The 17,500-nt window shown below is 42.6% G+C and overlaps 1 protein-coding gene across 1 annotated transcript in view; it reads left to right on the plus strand.

Moving 5' to 3' along the window:
* Positions 1-17,500, plus strand: part of LOC143035580 (uncharacterized) — a 32,178-nt gene that overhangs the window by 10,565 nt on the left and 4,113 nt on the right. Inside the window, exon 3 of the mRNA XM_076202449.1 lies at positions 14,777-17,500. This exon is cut by the window's right edge and continues 828 nt beyond it. Within this exon, the coding sequence (XP_076058564.1) occupies positions 14,777-17,500 (2,724 nt within the window). The remainder of the gene's footprint in view (positions 1-14,776) is intronic.

A 17,500-nucleotide genomic window follows, 5' to 3' on the forward strand; every position in this document is an offset into this window, starting at 1 on the left:
CAGATTTGTAAACAACAAACTGAAAAACAAACAAGATTTGGAGAAATTAAGACAAGGAGGAGTTGAATACACAGAGGAAATAGAAATGGCAGAAATTATGAACAAGCATTTTAAATCAGTGTTTACAAGGGAGAACATACAACCTGAAGAGATCGAATGGAAAGAGAAAGTACCCCCTATGAAAGAAATAGAAGTAACAAAGAATGAAATAATGAAACGAGTAATCTTGATGTCAGAAAATCGCATGGACCAGATGAAATAGCAAACTGGATTCTGAAAGAATGCAGGAATGAACTGGCAGACAAAATACATAGCATAATAAACAGTTCCTTGAAAGAAGGAAAAGTTCCAGAAGATTGGAAAAAAGCAAATATAGTACCTATATATAAAGGGGGAAATAAAGAAGACCCTACCAACTATAGACCAGTCTCTCTAACAAGTACAATAGCAAAATTTTGTGAAAGAATTGTCAAAAGTAGATGGGTAAAATATTTAGAAAAAAACAATGTGCTAAATCCAAGACAATTTGGATTCAGACAAGGACGATCATGCGTCACCAATTTAATATGTTTCTATTCAAGGCTAATAGATATAATACAAGAAAGAGATAGATGGGCTGATTGTGCATTTCTAGACCTAAAAAAAGCTTTTGACAAAGTACCACATAAGAAGTTGCTTAAGAAATTAGAAACCGAAGGAGGAATACAGGGCAAACTGATTAAATGGATAGAAGACTTTTTGCAAGAAAGAAAAATGAGAGTAGTGATAAGAGACAAACACTCAAATTGGGATGAAGTAATAAGTGGTGTTCCACAAGGAACAAATCTGGCCCCAATAATGTTTGCTATATATATTAATGATATGGATGAATAAATTGAAAGTTATATGAGCTTCTTTGCAGATAATGCAAAACTATTAAAAAAAGTGAACACGGAAGAAGATTGTGAATCACTACAGAGTGATCTAAATAAAGTCTGGGAATGGAGTAGAAAGTGGGAGATGGAGTTCAATACTAAAAAGTGTAGTATAACGGAATTTGGAAAAAGCAAAAACAGAATAACAGGATAATATAAATTGGGAGAAGAAGGAATAAAAAAAGTTGAAAATGAGAAGGACCTGGGAGTCATTGTTATGAATAATATGTCACCTGAGAAACAAACAAATAAGATTTTTGGTGAAACTTATAATTCAATAAGAACAATCAAAGTGGCATTTACATACCTGGATGAAGAAATGGTGAAGAAAATACTAATCACTTTGATAAGACCAAGATTGGAATGTGCAGCAACGATGTGGTCACCAAGTACAAAAAAATGTATAAAAAAAACTTGAAAGAATACAAAGAGCAATTACAAAATTGGCACCAACACTCTCAAAACTATCATATGAAGAGAGACTAGCAAAACTTGAGCTACAGACACTAGAGCAAAGAAGAGATAGAGGAAAAAAGATAGCTATTTACAGAATCATGAAAGGCATAGAAATTATTTATAGAGAGGATCTAATAAAATGGGATGACAGAAATACAAGAGGACACGGAAAGAAAATCAAGAAAGACAGCTATAGAAGAGATCTGAAAAAGAACAGCTTTCCTCACAGAGTAATAGACAGTTGGAACAAGTTAGATGAGAAAGTAGTGTGTGCAAAAACAATACATGAATTTAAAAATAGTTTAGATAAAATGAGATATGAAGACGGGACACCACGAGCATAGCTCCCCTTCCCGTAAAATACAACTAGGTAAATACAACTAGGTAAATACACACGCACACACACGCGCACACACACACGCATACACACACACGTACACACAATACACACACACACACACACACGCACGCACGCGCACACAATACAAACACACACACACAATACACATACCCACAATACACACACACAATACACACACAAAACACACACACACAATACACACACACACACAATACACACACACACAATACACACACACACACACACGATGCATAATTTCCTCGGTCACGGCGCCCCGGTCTGCATCTGGCCTTTGGGCACGGGAAAGGGGGCGGCAACGGGATTGTGGCACACGGCTTGGACTTGGGCTGAGGCCAGGGCTGGAGTGGGGTCGGGGGTGAGGCTAGCTCTGGTGACGGGCTACGAAGACAGGTTGGCGGAAGCTTAACAACCCCCTCAACTTTAAATCTTGTTCTAGGTAACGTTAGAGGATGTTGTTCCGAGTCTGTTGCCTCCAGGTTGCGAAGAAATTGAGTCTTTTTAGATTAACACCTTCACCGGACTATGCGCTTTATATTCCTATATAACACCACAAACTGTTTTCTTCGCGTGGCTAGATGAAAGAGGCAAGGAAGTCTGAGAGGATGAAAGCTTCCCTTGATCACTTTATATTTTATCTGACCTTTTCTTTTAACCCCACATGCAATGGGCATTGGACATATTTATATAATCGTTTAGACGCACTAAATGCACTATAATATCCCAGCGACACGATCATGTGCCTGAAAATATGTACATAACTATATATCGACCTACAATAAGATGTGAGCTGAGACCGAGTGCGCTAGGAAAAACACAATTACGAGGAGGAAATTATCCGAAAAAGATAAAAAAAAAAAAAAAAAAAGATGCTGGAGTTGTCGGGAAACGAAGATTAATTTCATATCGAGATCCTGCAACTCTTCACAGCTTCCTCCCTAAATTAACACACGAGCGCATAATGCTCCTTTAGAGGAACACAAATATTTTTTTTTCTCGAATTTTATTGTATGTAAATTATGCATGAAAAGGTCAATATTTTTCAATAAGTGCTTGTGAGTTCAGAAGAGGATATCAGGATCTCAAGACAAGACTCGGGTACTGGAAACTTGGAAAGGAGAACCAACTGGTGTCCCACCACCTCTACGTAATGTTCCTCGGGAGCGTTCAGGTCACCTGGGGGTTGCCAGAATGAAGGCAGTGGCTCAGACTGACAACATATTCAGTCACCTTCTCTCCCACTAACAAACTTTTTTTTTTCTTCCAACAAACAACCATAAGTCCTACGGGGATGGTGCGTGACAGTAGGAGCAAGAGATGGTGATCTCTGGAAGACCTGAGTCACAACCCACTCATCAGGCGGTGTAGGCCCAGCGGCCCCCCATTGTGATGATGGGGAACAGCATAGCTTGGCAGCAGGCTACACAACCGAGCAGTAGGGACTGCCCAGTTCACTTCACATGGGGAAAGGACTAAGAAAGGTACCCTAAACATGGCCTCCCCTTATCTAACCAGGCTAGCGAGCCATCTCCAGCATGGTCACCCGTAATGCAGTAAGAATATGGACAATAATAACAAAATAATGAAGGAGCAATTGCCCTCACAAAACCAAAGTCCCTCAGATACTCTCCTGTCCCGCCCAGCAACACCACCCAGTGTGTTAATTAAACGATGAAGCCCGCCCCCGAACTCAGGAACAATCTACAATGGTAACACCAGAGCAACTGCCTACTCTCTTCACAGAGTAATACCCGCGGCATCATTGGCTGACGCAAATGCTACTCTCAATGACTACAACCATGATTCCACTATGATATATTGCATTCCCAAGCCTACACAGCTCAGTTATCTGACTTGACCCATACCAAGGTGAAGTGGACCCTAATTTGGACTACCTAAGATTCTTGGTCCTGAAATCTACTAACAATGACTCCACAATAAAGAAATTTTCCATGAGAAAGCACAATGAATCTGAAGGCCAATGTAGAACTTCGGATGATATGTGGCCCTAAGGAGGCATCCTAGCAATAAAACTAGATTCAAGAGTGCAGTATGACAAAGTCAAACCCCTAACAATCCTGGCAGGCACCCTAATTCAAACAACGCCAAATAGGACATTTAACACCAGTGTGGGAGTAGTCCACTCCATACGCGCCACATGCCCAGCGCGTATGGAGGACCATAGAATTCCAAAACGAGTTATGATGGGTAGAATGCCTAGAAGAAGACCAAGAGGGAGACCTCGAATGAGATGGATGGATGGTGTGGATGCGGAGATGGACAGAAGAGGAATAAATAAAGCAACCTGGATGGAAGCAGCACAGGACCGAAGGACATGGAGAGGTTTACTGTTGGCGGACCAGAATCTACATGAGGTTCAAGATCCAACGGAGTGAGTGAGTGAGTGGGAGTAGTCTACATCCCACCTCTATGGTACCACACAAAAGAAATAATAGAAAGAATAATGAGATGATCAAAAGTAATAAAAGTGTACAGAGTTCAGAAAACCATAAATGATACAAAGATCAATACTCCAGCACTAATAGTGGCCTTCAATCAACCACAACTTCACCCTATCTTTCTGTAAATTATTTAAGATATGAAACGGTGAAATGCTATCCATGTCCATATCAATGCTTCAGCTGCCAGTGTTTTGGACACACAAAACAACAATGTCACCGCCTAGGTGTATGTGTACATTGCTCAGTCCCCACATATGGCACCCCATGCTGAAACCCAGCCAAATGTGTAAATTGGAAACAAAACCACCCAACATCATCCTCAGATTGCACAGTATATCCATATGAATAGGAAGTCTTCTATGCCAGACTCTGAACACATCAACCTCAGAGAAGCCTGAGGTTGATGTGTTCACTCAAACAACTACACTAAAAGAGACCATCCACATTGTGTGAGAATAGCCTGTACAAACCACTACATCCCCATCACCAGTGTCATTAGAACATGCAGCCCTACCACACACCCTGAACTCGTCTGAAGAAAAAGTACTGTACGTCAAAAACAACCCCTAAATCTCTCCAGCCCACCAAACCCCCCAATCTCAAACCTATGCAACACCTCACACCACTCACCCAAACAGCCAGTCATCCCACCCACAGAAAAGAGCAAAATACCTTCTTCTGTACAAACACCCAACTTCTTCACCAGTCACTACGACTCACATTCACAAACCTTTTCATTCCGTCCCCTTATCCACTTCAAGACTTACAATCCTTCCATTCTTACAAAAGTTCTAACTCTCCAAGAGAACCATAGAAGACATAATGAAGTGCAGCAATCAGGCTACACCAGTAAACTCTCCACTGCAGAAACCCCAACAAACCATTCCCCTAATCAAAAACAATGATGGATCTACCCTATCCACAACATCCATCAGCCTTAAATGGTCCAGCTGAAATTCATCCCATCCCATTACTATCCACACACACTAATGCTAATCCATATGTAAACCTCTTGCATCTGCCAATGCCCCCACTTGACCCAGCTAGAATGAATAATTACACATCCAATTTCAATCAACACCTAGTTGAATTAACAAATTCCACTCCAATCACCAAAGGAATACAACCCATGGGTTGATGGGTTTTGGGGACGAGAGAGGGGAGATGATACTTTAGAAGTTCGTGTCAGACTGCCATGTACTTGTCCCCATCATCGGGTCCAGCGGGGAGACACGCATAACATACATTCTATTTCATATGGTCTCCCACTAAACTCCCGCACCTGCAAGTCGAGGGCAAGCAGAGGGGTGATTTGAGGTCAAAGTCGCGATCATGGAGGGGGAGAGGTAGCGGAGGGAAACTGGCAAGTACTGGCATTATTGCCAGTATGCCTAGTCCTTTGGAAGTAAACTGAGCAGTAGTGATGCTGCCAGGATGCCCAATTTTTGGTCTTTTAGAAAGAAACTGAAACACTGAAGTTAGTTCACACCGCATACACCCCTCTTTTTATCATTCTTTAGAGATGTTTGGTAAAGGAGTCGTCGCAAGAAGTCTGTTAAACTTGTATTCAGGTGTTCGCGCATTGGTATGCGTTAACAGGGCTCTGTAACTTGAGCAGCTGATGTCGGGAGCATGTTGGTGGTGTTTGGGTTATGTGTGTTTCTTCCCCCTCTTTCTCCTCCTTCCTCCACCTCCTTCACCTCCTTCTCCTCTTGTTCTATTACTTGTTCTGCGTTGTCGGGTACTTGTACTTCTTTTATTTCATTTTCTGCTTCATATTTTCCTTGATGGACATTTCTGATAATGTCGTCCTCTGTTAATGTGCTAAGTAGGTCAGACAGGCCGACAGCATAGGGGAGGGAGGCAACGCACGCCTGTAAGACGAAATACCATCGCCTTATGGGGATGAATGTAGCAAGTAGTGGTGAAGAAATCCAATATTGACATCAGTAGACTCGGGAAATTCTTTTCCTTCTGACTTCCCTCCATGAACCTACAACAAAGAATCTTTCGAAAGGTGATCATGTAGTACATTCGCTTTTTCCACGGCATTTCATTTTGTATTTGTTTGTTCTTTCCTCTGTCAATTCCCGAACTCTGTTTTGCAGATCATTGAACTTTGTATCTTTAATTTTGTATATATATATATATATATATATATATATATATATATATATATATATATATACATATATATGTATATATATATACGTATACATATATATATAAATATATATTATATATACATAAACATATATATATTTACATATACATATATATATATTTACATATATATATACATACATACATATATATTTACATATACATATATCTATATATATGTATATATATATATATATATGTGTGTGTGTATATATATGTGTGTGTGTGTGTGCGTGTATTATATATATATATATATATATATATATATATAAATATATATATATATATATATATATATAAATATATATATATATATATATATATATATATATATATATATAATCAAGGAAAAACTGCGCCGTTCTGTGAACGCCTCCATTGACTTACATTGTATGTATATAATATACATGTGTATGTGTGTATGTATATAAAATGTGTGTATTCGTGTATGCGTATATCAATTTATTGCTTTTGGCCAATTATATATAAAAAATGTTAGTCGCTTTGAAAGACTAAAGGGAACAATGAGGCTGGTCGTGTGAAGATAGTTGGCTGGGTGGTTGGCCAGACGGAAGATGTGTGACACGGAATGAAGTGGTCTTGTGGTTGCGACGGCTAGTCGGTCGGTCGGTCGGTCGGTCGGTCGGCATTGGCTTTAAGCCTATTGGCTACTGCCGGGGTCGCTCACCCTTTCAGCCCGGAATTGCCTCACCGCTGAGTGAAATAGTGTGACGTAAGCCGGAAGAACATGTATAAAGTATGTTACTGCATGGAATCGACAATGAAATTGTTTTAAATCCTCTTGGTTTTGGGATCCGCCCCTCAGCTGAATAACGTAATTGGCCAGAACAAAATCTACAGAGTTTGCCTCCGGGATGAATGCTGCCGACATCGTGTCTTAACCACCGCACAAATGTTCAACCTCATCGGCACTGGACCCTGCCGGCACTCAACTGATTAAAATTGTCTTGTATCGCGTTAAGGTACGCTTTGTTCGGTACTATTATTGCTCAACGATGATCGTCAAACGATTGTCTTGAGCACCAGTTCTTTGTTTTTGAATGGATCTGTTTTGCTTGAAGCGGTTGCCACTAGGGTCTGTAATAAACAAAGAATTAGTGTTCTAGACAGTCGTTTGACGATCATCGCCAAGTGTTGTCGTAGCCAAGTTGTGGGTTGAGGTGACCGTGATGCCCTGCCGTCAGGGGAATAAAATCGAGTGGCGTTAACTGGAAGAGGATCTCTAGAATGTGTCATGTTAGCGAAAGGGTTAAGAGAGTTTTAACCACTGCATCACGAGCCGTACCTGAATAGAATAACCTGCCGTATGCAGGAAGAAAGTTCCAATGTGGGTCGTCTTAGCGAATAGTGGGGTGGGGGGCAGGTTTAACCCTTTCAAAACGAGGCTCGACCTTTACCGAATGAAGTCGTTTGGCGTCAGTCAGAACAAAATTCTCAAAGTCCGAATCACCCCCCCCCGGGGGGGATTTGACCAACTGGGAGTCGGTTACCATACAGACGCATGCTCGAATTCAACAGCTACTGTACCCGTAACTTTGCCCTAGAGGTCCGGGTATATAGGGCAAAGGTGACGACTTCGGTCGCAGCTAAACGCCTCCTGGTGTGAGTTCCTCAACTTGATATTTGCCTTAGCAAGAGCTGTACAGTGCTACGGTTTCGTTGGTGCTGGGGGGGGGAGTACTTCAAGATGGCGTCAGGGAAGAACGAGTGAGGTTACGGTGACGCTCTTCAGAGATAAGTCTTGTTCAGAGTAGCGTCTTGAACCGCGCAGAAACTGTGGTGGCTAAAACTGGTAGTGTGAACGGGGCCGTAGTGTTCGGAGGAACACCGGGCGATTCATTTCAGCTTCGGTGCACTCACCGAAGCTAAGGGTTTAAAGATCGTTCTTGTTACAGTCTTTATATACAGCAACTTATTCTGGCAGTGCATAGAGCCAGTCGAATTTATTCAGACGGGTGGAGAACGATTAAGACTGTCAATTTCATCTTTGTCACAACGATGACCAACAGAAAATTTATTCCGTCCAACCATTTATTTGTCTTTTTTTTATTGTTTACATTTTTATCGCGAAACTTTTAAGGAATTCAAGTAATCCTTTCGACACTTCGATGCCTTTGAGTGTTTTATTCAGGCAGACGCCAGGCGATTTTATTCAGTCTAGGGGCCGGTGTCGCTATAGAATGCCGGGGGAGCGATATGGCTGACAGCCAACGGGAGAGGAGGTGGCCACATTTGGGTGTGGCCAGGGGAGGTGGATGGGGCACGGGTGCTGACGGGTGAAAGTGCCTACCCCGCACGTCCGGAACGGGGGAATTGGACTGCTGCTGCTGCTGCTGCTGCTGCTGCTGCAGTGGGTGGAGACCAGGTCAAGCTAGGCCTTCGTGAGGGAACACAGCCGATCCAGAAAGGCGTTAAGACGGCCTTGTGGAATTCTTGAACGGAAACACCTCCGCTCTCAACACGGAGCCATGGGCTACAAACTTCACTCTGGACCAAATGCCATGCGATTTTATTCAACTGAGGTATGGACGTCAATCTTGAAGGACTCATTCCTTTCTTCCTTCACTATCGAGTGGGTGTCTCAGAGATGAATGAAATAGTGAGGCGGTGTTCGGAATAACGAAAGAAGTGCCATCTTGTACGCACGGAAGAGGTTATAGTTGCCTGTATCAACCAGTACAAAAAAGGTCAATCTTGTGACCGGGTTCAAACGGTTAATGGCTTTAGTATACTGCTTAGATTTCATAAATGCCTGGTGGTTCACGGTAGGTCACGGTCCTACTCAAGCCCTAAATTCAGCCGAATTATTATTATTATTTTTATCACAATAAAAGTTTTATTATGCAGCGCCAGATTGAAGCGGTTAATCACATTGGTACCGAGTGGGCGCCACATGGATGAATGGCGACACCCTGTCGGCAGCCAGAAGAGTGCCAACTGGCACGGAAGGGGTTAAGTGGAGAAGAGGGTTAGCGCCCGAGAAGCAGTCGTGAGCCGCTGAGGGAGAAATAAAGTCAAGCGCTCACGCCAGGAGGCGCTTTGCTGCGACCGATGTCACCTTTGCCCTATGTGCTTGGATCTCCAGGACAAGTCGAAGTCACCGGCAGCTGTTGATGAGATCGAGGAAAAAGGCCCTTTGTTCGAGTTTGTCTAAAACCCTTCATATACTAACCTAATCTAAACTAACTTTTACTATACTCGTAGAGGTGTCATACTGGTGAATAGAAGGAGCTTATCGGGAACGAAAAAAAATGATAGATGGTAATGGACATGGAACTGCCTAGTGTAGACCTTATAGTCTCTTGCAGTCTCCTTCATTCATATATTCATAAAAGTACCTCTCGGTACAGATGGGGGTTAAGGCCCCCAGCGTCTTCGCGTCTTGATGAGAGATGACGGAAGTGTTATGTGGCGTTCTTATGACGTCACTCTTTTTCACAAGAACTTGGTACCGTCATGGTGTATAACGTCACCATGTTAGAGAAAAATGACCTCATATAAAACCTCATACGACTTGCTTGGTCTTAGGTCGACCGTAGGACATTCGGAGAAGGACCTCAGTTATGTATTAGAGCGGGACAATGCCACGGGGAAAACACGTATCTGCAAGATTGTGACCTGTGTTACTTAATCTAAAGTATTCAGACAAATCATTTACACATTAGAGCGACTGTGTGTTGTCCTTACGGTGGCGGTACACTAGGCATTTCTTTTGAGTAGAAAAGACTTCGGTTACGATCTTTTGTTTTTCAAATTTTCAAATGTCAAGTTACTCTTACGCCATAGTGTGAGAAGCTGAATGACGAACTAAGAGGAGTTAAACCTAGAGTACGAATGTTAGACACATTGTTGAGGTGTTCCTACAGAAGCCTAGAACAATGTAACCGAAATAGTTTCTATTCAAACGAAGTAGCAAATGCAAGTAGCACGCTAGCCTAATGTACAGCCACCTTTTCCCGTTACAGCTTTACATATTTTGTTTTGCTAATGTCAGGCAATTTTGTAGGAACTTTTTCCCGCCGTAAAATCACCATGGCAAACTATTTTGTCATCTCAACAATTCACATAGAATGTCATTTGATATATTGGAGGAAAATCATTTCCCTCTAACATATCAGATTCCTTCCCGAATGCTGTGGGCTGCAAATCTGCTTCAACAATCGGAGGAAAAATAGCCCAGTGTGATAACGATGTTAGTCAAAGAAGAGTTGCGTCATCGTGATCATTCTGTCGTATACTAACTCCTTCCCTCTCCGACTTTTTCTTTTCTTTCTCTTTTACCAATCTTCTTTCTCGTTTTCGTCCTCTGCTTCGCCACCAACATAGTCGTGCCTTTTCCTTGCCATTTTTCCTCCTCTTTCTCCTGCTCCTCCTCCTCCTGCTCCTGCTGCTCTCCTACTCCTCTTCCTCCTCCTCTAGTTTCTCCGTCTACTCCTACTGCCACTTCTACTAATTCTCTTCCTCTTCCTTCTCCAGCTCATGCTGCCGCACCTACTTCTCTTCCTCCTCCTCCTCCTCCTCCTCCTCTTCCCTCTCTTCTGTCTTCTCCTCTTCTACCTCCTGCTCGCTCCTCCTCCATCTCTTGCTCCTGCTAATACTCCTTCTCCCCTACTTCTCCTCCTCTTACTCCTCTTTTCCCCTGTACTATTTCTTTTCCTTCTCCTTCTCCTCTTCCCTCTTCTTTTCCTCTTCCTTCCCTTCCTTCGCTTATTTTTCCTACTCCTGGATCTCCCTCTCTTGCCCTCCTCCTGATTCTTCTTCTGTTTTCCTCCTCTTTCTCCACCTCTTCCTCCTCCTCCTCCTCCTCCTCCTCCTCCTCCTCCTCCTCCTCCTCCTCCTCCTCCTTCCTGTGCCCTTGCTCAGCCACTTAAGGCTCAAGCCAACTTGCTTGGTCTTTTTTCCATCCAGTCATATCTTTGTACCGACTTCTTCTTCCTCCTCCCTGGCCAAACTTTGTCCCTTTCATCTCCTGGAGCCGGCCACCCTTTTATACAATACCTCTTTGCCGTGCTGGTCTCAGTAGCAGCTCGCTCATGTTCGTGCTTCCTCATGCTCCCATGCCAACACACTCTTCTACTCTTGCCTTTACTCGGTGGTCTTTGCATGAGTTTCCTCTTGATAGTGCTTGCGTCAACGTTTAACGCCTCCGGGGAGGTCCCTGCGTTATGATTTTTCTGATTGCACGCTAAGCAATTTTATTCAAGTGAAGGATATTCATTGCCACCAATATAGGCTTACGCTTCTATTGCACATCACGGGTAGATGTCCTTTTTGATACATTTCTGGTTGCCGCCAGGAGGTTTTATTTGACGAATTATGAGGTAGTTCTCTAATATACTGTCTCTAGTTGTCACACTTGATTTTGTTCACCACAGGGAAACTCGGTGTCTTCTACATGAGTTAAGGGTTATCTCACTGGGCTATTTTTCCTCCGACTGTTGGAGCAGATTTGCAGCCCGCAGCTTTCGGGAAGGAATCTGATATGGTGAAGGAAAATAATTTCCCTCCAGCATATCAAATGACATTCTATGTAAATTGTTGACAAAATAGAATGGTTTGCCAAAGTGATTTTACGGCGGAAAAGGTTCTGGAGGTGGGCGGTACCGCCAATTAATCGGAGGTTGGAGGAAAAATAGTCCATTATACACCATTTTCCTTCATTTCCTTCACCCGTCTTCTTCCCTATAGCCCTTGTCCTTTTCCCAGTGACACAACACAACAGTTCGCCCTTTGGTACTTTTTTATTTCTTTTTGATTACGAGCGTGGTAGTTTCTTCATTCTGTATTGAGAGGTCAGGAACATTCAGGTCAATCAGGAGTACTTAGATTAAAATCACACCATGATAAGTCATTTCACAGCGTAAACCACAGATACTGCGGTAGGCCGCACACTAAAGTAGCGATCTTCCATCTTGAACGTTCCTCATGGCCCTTCGCCGGGTCTTGCCATCAGAAACGAAGAAATTCCTGGAAATGTGAAAAACTTAGTGAGGAAGGCCATGCTGGCAAAGGGTGAGTGGAAGCAGCTATATAACAAGTGCACCCTTCACAAGAACGGTAGTGATACTGACTTTATAAATAGTTCAAAATGTTATGACTCGTTTTCTGTCCGGCACTTTTTTCATTCTTTGGTGCCCGTACAACTCCCTTTATTGTGCGCTCTCCCCTTTCATATTATTTCTTACCATTTTCCGAAATTTTTCACACACCTTCTGGCTATCTTCGTTAAATAATATTCATATACTGATTATCATATGTCAGATCCTATTCTTCATAGTTCTTCTCCAAAAGAAACGACTGTCATTCCAGTGTTTGCTCCCACTTTCCTACTTACGGCAGCTTTGTAATTTCAGCGTTATATTCTTGTACTTCTTTTTTCTCGTAGCGTTACATTGTCATCTCCTGGTGAAGGCTGTTTCTGTTTGCATCCATTTATAGAACTTTTAATGCCATTTTGTATTTCGGAGACTCTACATATACCTCTGCTTGACAGTAACCTTTTCGGTCCGGGTTCCAACCTTGGACGGAGTGAAACAGGGGCATCCGTAGGAATTTTCGTAGGGGAGGGGTTGGGTAGGAATTTTTGTATGAACGGCAAAATTAAAGATATACATATATGGCTAATGGTATATGATTATATCAAAATGCACTGATATTCTATAACTTAAAAAAATAACGAAATTACGTGACAAACGGTAAAATTTCAAACACACCCTGGATTTCTAGGAGAGGGGGGGGGGCAAGTGCCTGCCATGCAGCCCCCTCCCTCCCGACGTCCATGGAGTGAAACCATTAATTGAGAGCTAAAACAAAATCTGCAGTGGACGTCATCGGCCCTAGGAGGTTGAGACGGCCGTAACTGTCTCCTCGGGGACATCACCAGAGGAATAAGATCGTTTTGTGGTAGCAAGAACAACATCTACTGGTTGAAATGTAGAGCCGAAAGGATCTGTAGTCTTCAAGCCCCTTTCTGTATTCCCATTTCCTGCTTTCTTACTCCGTACACTCTTCATTCCATCTTTACAATTTCAAATAATTTTACTCCATTTGTAGCGTTCGTCTGACAACTGCAACATTTCTTTCCTTCGTGGCCTCATATGGCTTTTGTTACTATTTTTTTTTTTTTTTTTTTTTTTTAACCCTGAGCTTTGGTTTACACTTTGTTTTACCTTGGAATGTTGTCCATATGTCTCCAGTCCCATTTTTTATCCCCCCCCATCTGTTTTTTCCCATCTTGAAATGGATTCCTTAGCTTCCAAGGTCTATTTCCACCTAAGAATGATTTCTGTTGATGCAGTCTCCATTTTCCAGACTTTCCCTTTTTCATCTCATTATGATACTTTCCACGTGTAGTTTCCAACCCTCAGTCCTCGTGCACTTCGAAATGTTTTCTACTTACGCCCTTGAGCCTCTAGTTTCCAACATCCTCTCCTCTTTCACTCTGGTTATAATTTCTGACCCTCCATTTTTCAGGTTCCTCTCCCTGTTCTTTCTCTTTCACCATGGGATAATTTCCATACGCAGCCTCCTTTTTCTAACTCCTCCCCATTCGTTTTCATTTTGGATAGATTTCCATTTGCAACATCCAGCCAAGTTCGAGTCTCCCTCGTCTTTTCATCCTGGAATACTTTGTTTAACAGTCTTCAACCTCCAGTTTCCAGTCCAGCCCCTCTTTTCAGAATTCCTCCCAAGTTCCTTACAAGGCAAGACGAAGTGGATTATTAGGTAAATATTTGGAAGGCGTAATGGCGGTTTGAGGGTAAGGGGGCGGTCGGCGAGGACTGACGTTGGTTGGGTGACGGGAGGAAGGAACTCTCATGAAAGGGAGAATAGCAAGGGGATGTTAAGTGGTACTAGGTTGTTGTTGGAAAATGAGGACGCTGAAAGTACTTGGAATAAATGAAACGCAAAAGGAAGTAGAATAATTGGGATAAAGAAAGGATGATGAACCTTGAAAGAATTTTCTGTAACATAGGGTCGGGGAACTTGACATAAGTGAACTAGTAACAATGTTTTTCAAATAAAGAAAACCAAGATAAAGAACTAAAATATTTTGGTGGTTCACAAGTACTGGGTTATTGTATAGATCCAAGAAAAAAAAACCGGTTGTTGCGAAGAAACCCAGAAGGAAGAAAATGCGAAAAAAAAAAGTTATGGATGAAGAGAGTGTGCTGAGAGTAACGTCAATTATTAGCATAACGTCATTCCCTCATGCGGGATTTATATAAAGGAAGATTACAGTTTGGTATTCATACTTTTATTGTAGGTAACTTTCTTAATCATGGCATTTCTGCAGAGAGTAAAAATGTAGCTTCTTTAAATTATGTCCTACCTGAGCCTGAGGTAAGCATAAAATTTACCGTTCCTTGTTTTACTTTCAGATGAGCAAGCCCCCGGGGAAACCTCCATCTACTCCATTAACCAGGTTTCTCTATAAGTGCGACAAACCGAAGATTCAACCTAGCCCTCGCCCTTGTACTTCTGCGTCGTTCTCAGCGGGCCCCCCCTCCTCGGGTGATCCTCCAAGCCCTAATGCTTCTCCTTCCTCCTCCCGCGCCACCTCCACCACCGTAGTCCATAGCCCGGCTTGGGCATTGAAGACATCTACACCGGGTGGCCAAACTTCACTCTCCATTACCTCATCCTCTGCCACGGTACACCCAGCTCCTTCCTCCATCTTAACTCAGCCCTACAATGCTTCTAAAACACCCGCCCTTCCACCACCTGTAAAGCAGTTCCACAACAAAGAAATAGACTTTGGGATCGAAGAGCTCTTTAGTGATATTTTTGATGAGGAGATGACTCAGGAAGATGGGATGTCTTGCTACAATGGACAGAAATTTAATGAACCCAATGACCAGGGTAGATCTATGATTCATAGAAAAATATATAGCTCAAAACCGAGAGAAAACAGTTTATACACAAATACTCTGGGGGTACACACGAACCAGAAAAGTGCATATGATAAGGAAAATGATACATCTTCATGGCAGAGTTGTACTAATAGAGAGCATACCAATGCTTCCACTTTAAAGCAGGGGCTACAGACACCTAGTAAAGGAAAGGAAAACGTGTGTGGAGGAATAGGAACACCCATGAAATCCCAGTTTACATTTAGCCGAAGGGGAAAACCAGCAGATGACAGTGGTTATGGATCAGGAATCGAACAAGACGAAAGGTTAACCAGAGATGATCACAGACTCAGTCAGAATTATAAAGAGGACTCGGCAGATTATTTTATAACTGGCGAAACTAAAAAGTTTGGGAAAGATGAAATTCAACGACAAGAAAAAGGGAATTGGATGGGGACGGTAGAAGGTTGTAAGGCTAAGGAAGATAATATTGGGTGTGAATATCCAACTGCGTCTTCATATGTAAACGAATATGAAAATAACGTCACGGCTGATGTTCATGAAGGTATGAACATTGACGAGGAACAAGTAGAAATGCAAGACGAGGGTTTCCACCTAGAACAAAACCTTGAAGCTCAAAATTCCTGTCAATTGATCCCCTCTCATGGCTTCTCCCAAAACGTTACGAACAAGTCTTCACAACCTTATGAACAGCAGTGCACACAGTCACTCCAGTCGTCACAGTATGCGCCCGAAACGCAGCTCTTTCAGTCACATAACCAGACAACCCTGGGTTACCCACATCAGAACGTTCATGATATCCCTGCTCGTTCACTTACCAGGGAGCAGAGGTTTTCATGCCCTAGCAAGGCGCAAATGGGCCCTCGGTTCTCCAACCCCACCCAGCTGAGACAACGCCTGCCCCGTTTTCAGAGACCAAACTGTGCTCCCAGACTACATCCAACATTTTCTCAGCAGTTGTCATCGCAACAGACACACTCTGACCCCATACTACCCGGACGATTCCAGCATCCATTCCAAACGAAGGAAAACCAGGTGCAGTTTCCTTGTATGCAAGATTTGTATTGCCAAAATGACACACTCCAACAGGAACATCATATAAGCTCCAGTCGACCGCAGTCGCAAAATTCACCGCTGAATCAACAATCTAACTGCCTTGGAAAACAGGGACCACATTATTTGCAACAGCCACAATGGCTTCGAAGTCGGGAGACGTTTCCAAAACATCAGAATTATCAAGTAGGGCAGCAGTCTTTCCCGGAAGAAAGACAACCAAATCCACTTAGCATAAGACATCCTTTTTCAACTCAGAGTGAACATAATCAGCTTAGACCACCTGTTATTGGTCAAAGACAACACCGTCCTTTTTTCAGTCAAAGCCAACAACAAGCAGATTTCAGTCAGAGACCACGGCGCCCTCTTTTTAATCAAAGACAACGTCACCCTATTTCCAGCCATCTACAGCCTCATATTAACCGAATTCAGCAACCAATGCTATCAGAGCAGGGGCGACCTCGTAGTTCAGACTTCAAACGCCAACCTATGTTTGGTCAAAGGCATCCGGAAATCCCTTTTACACGCAGAATGCAGCGCCCCGTTTTTACCTCACCACAACCATTGTTTCGAAATAGACAGAATCAGCTGCAGTCACTCCAAGAAATTAAAAAGAACTGTTTTCACTCTCTAAATGCCGTTGATCAAGTGTTACAACAAACTTCAGACAGTGAAGCTCACACTAATATTCAGAAATTCCAAAGTCGCGTACAAACCCTAGGCCAGAGAGGTCAGATAGAAACTCAGAATGATCCTTCTGGACAAGAGTGTCACTTCCAGCCAACGATCCAACAGTTTCCAAAAGAAAGCAGAATCGATCTTGATTCCCTTTTATCTGAAGTTCAGCCTGAACCATTTCCTTCGCTAAATGCACTTGTAACCGACAGTGACCCATTTGCAAGTACACAACAACAGGTTAACACGAAAGAGGATACAAGACATGACACTGATTTTAACCGTTCTTTCTCTGAACCAGTTCAGCATCAACAAAGGAAGAGCCAACCAAGATATCCTTTCGGCATATCAAAGGCGACTTTAGAAGAGGAATGGGGAAATCAAATAGAGAATGAGAAAGCATTTGATGAATCTTTTACAGATGCGCCACCTTCTGTTAATACAGGGGGGGTAAATTGTAATGTGTCTGGCAATACAAATGTTGGAAATATCGTTACAAATCAG

Source organism: Oratosquilla oratoria, chromosome 2 (assembly GCF_046742065.1).
Source record: "Oratosquilla oratoria isolate Oo_2021 chromosome 2, ASM4674206v1, whole genome shotgun sequence".
NCBI lineage: Eukaryota > Metazoa > Arthropoda > Malacostraca > Stomatopoda > Squillidae > Oratosquilla > Oratosquilla oratoria.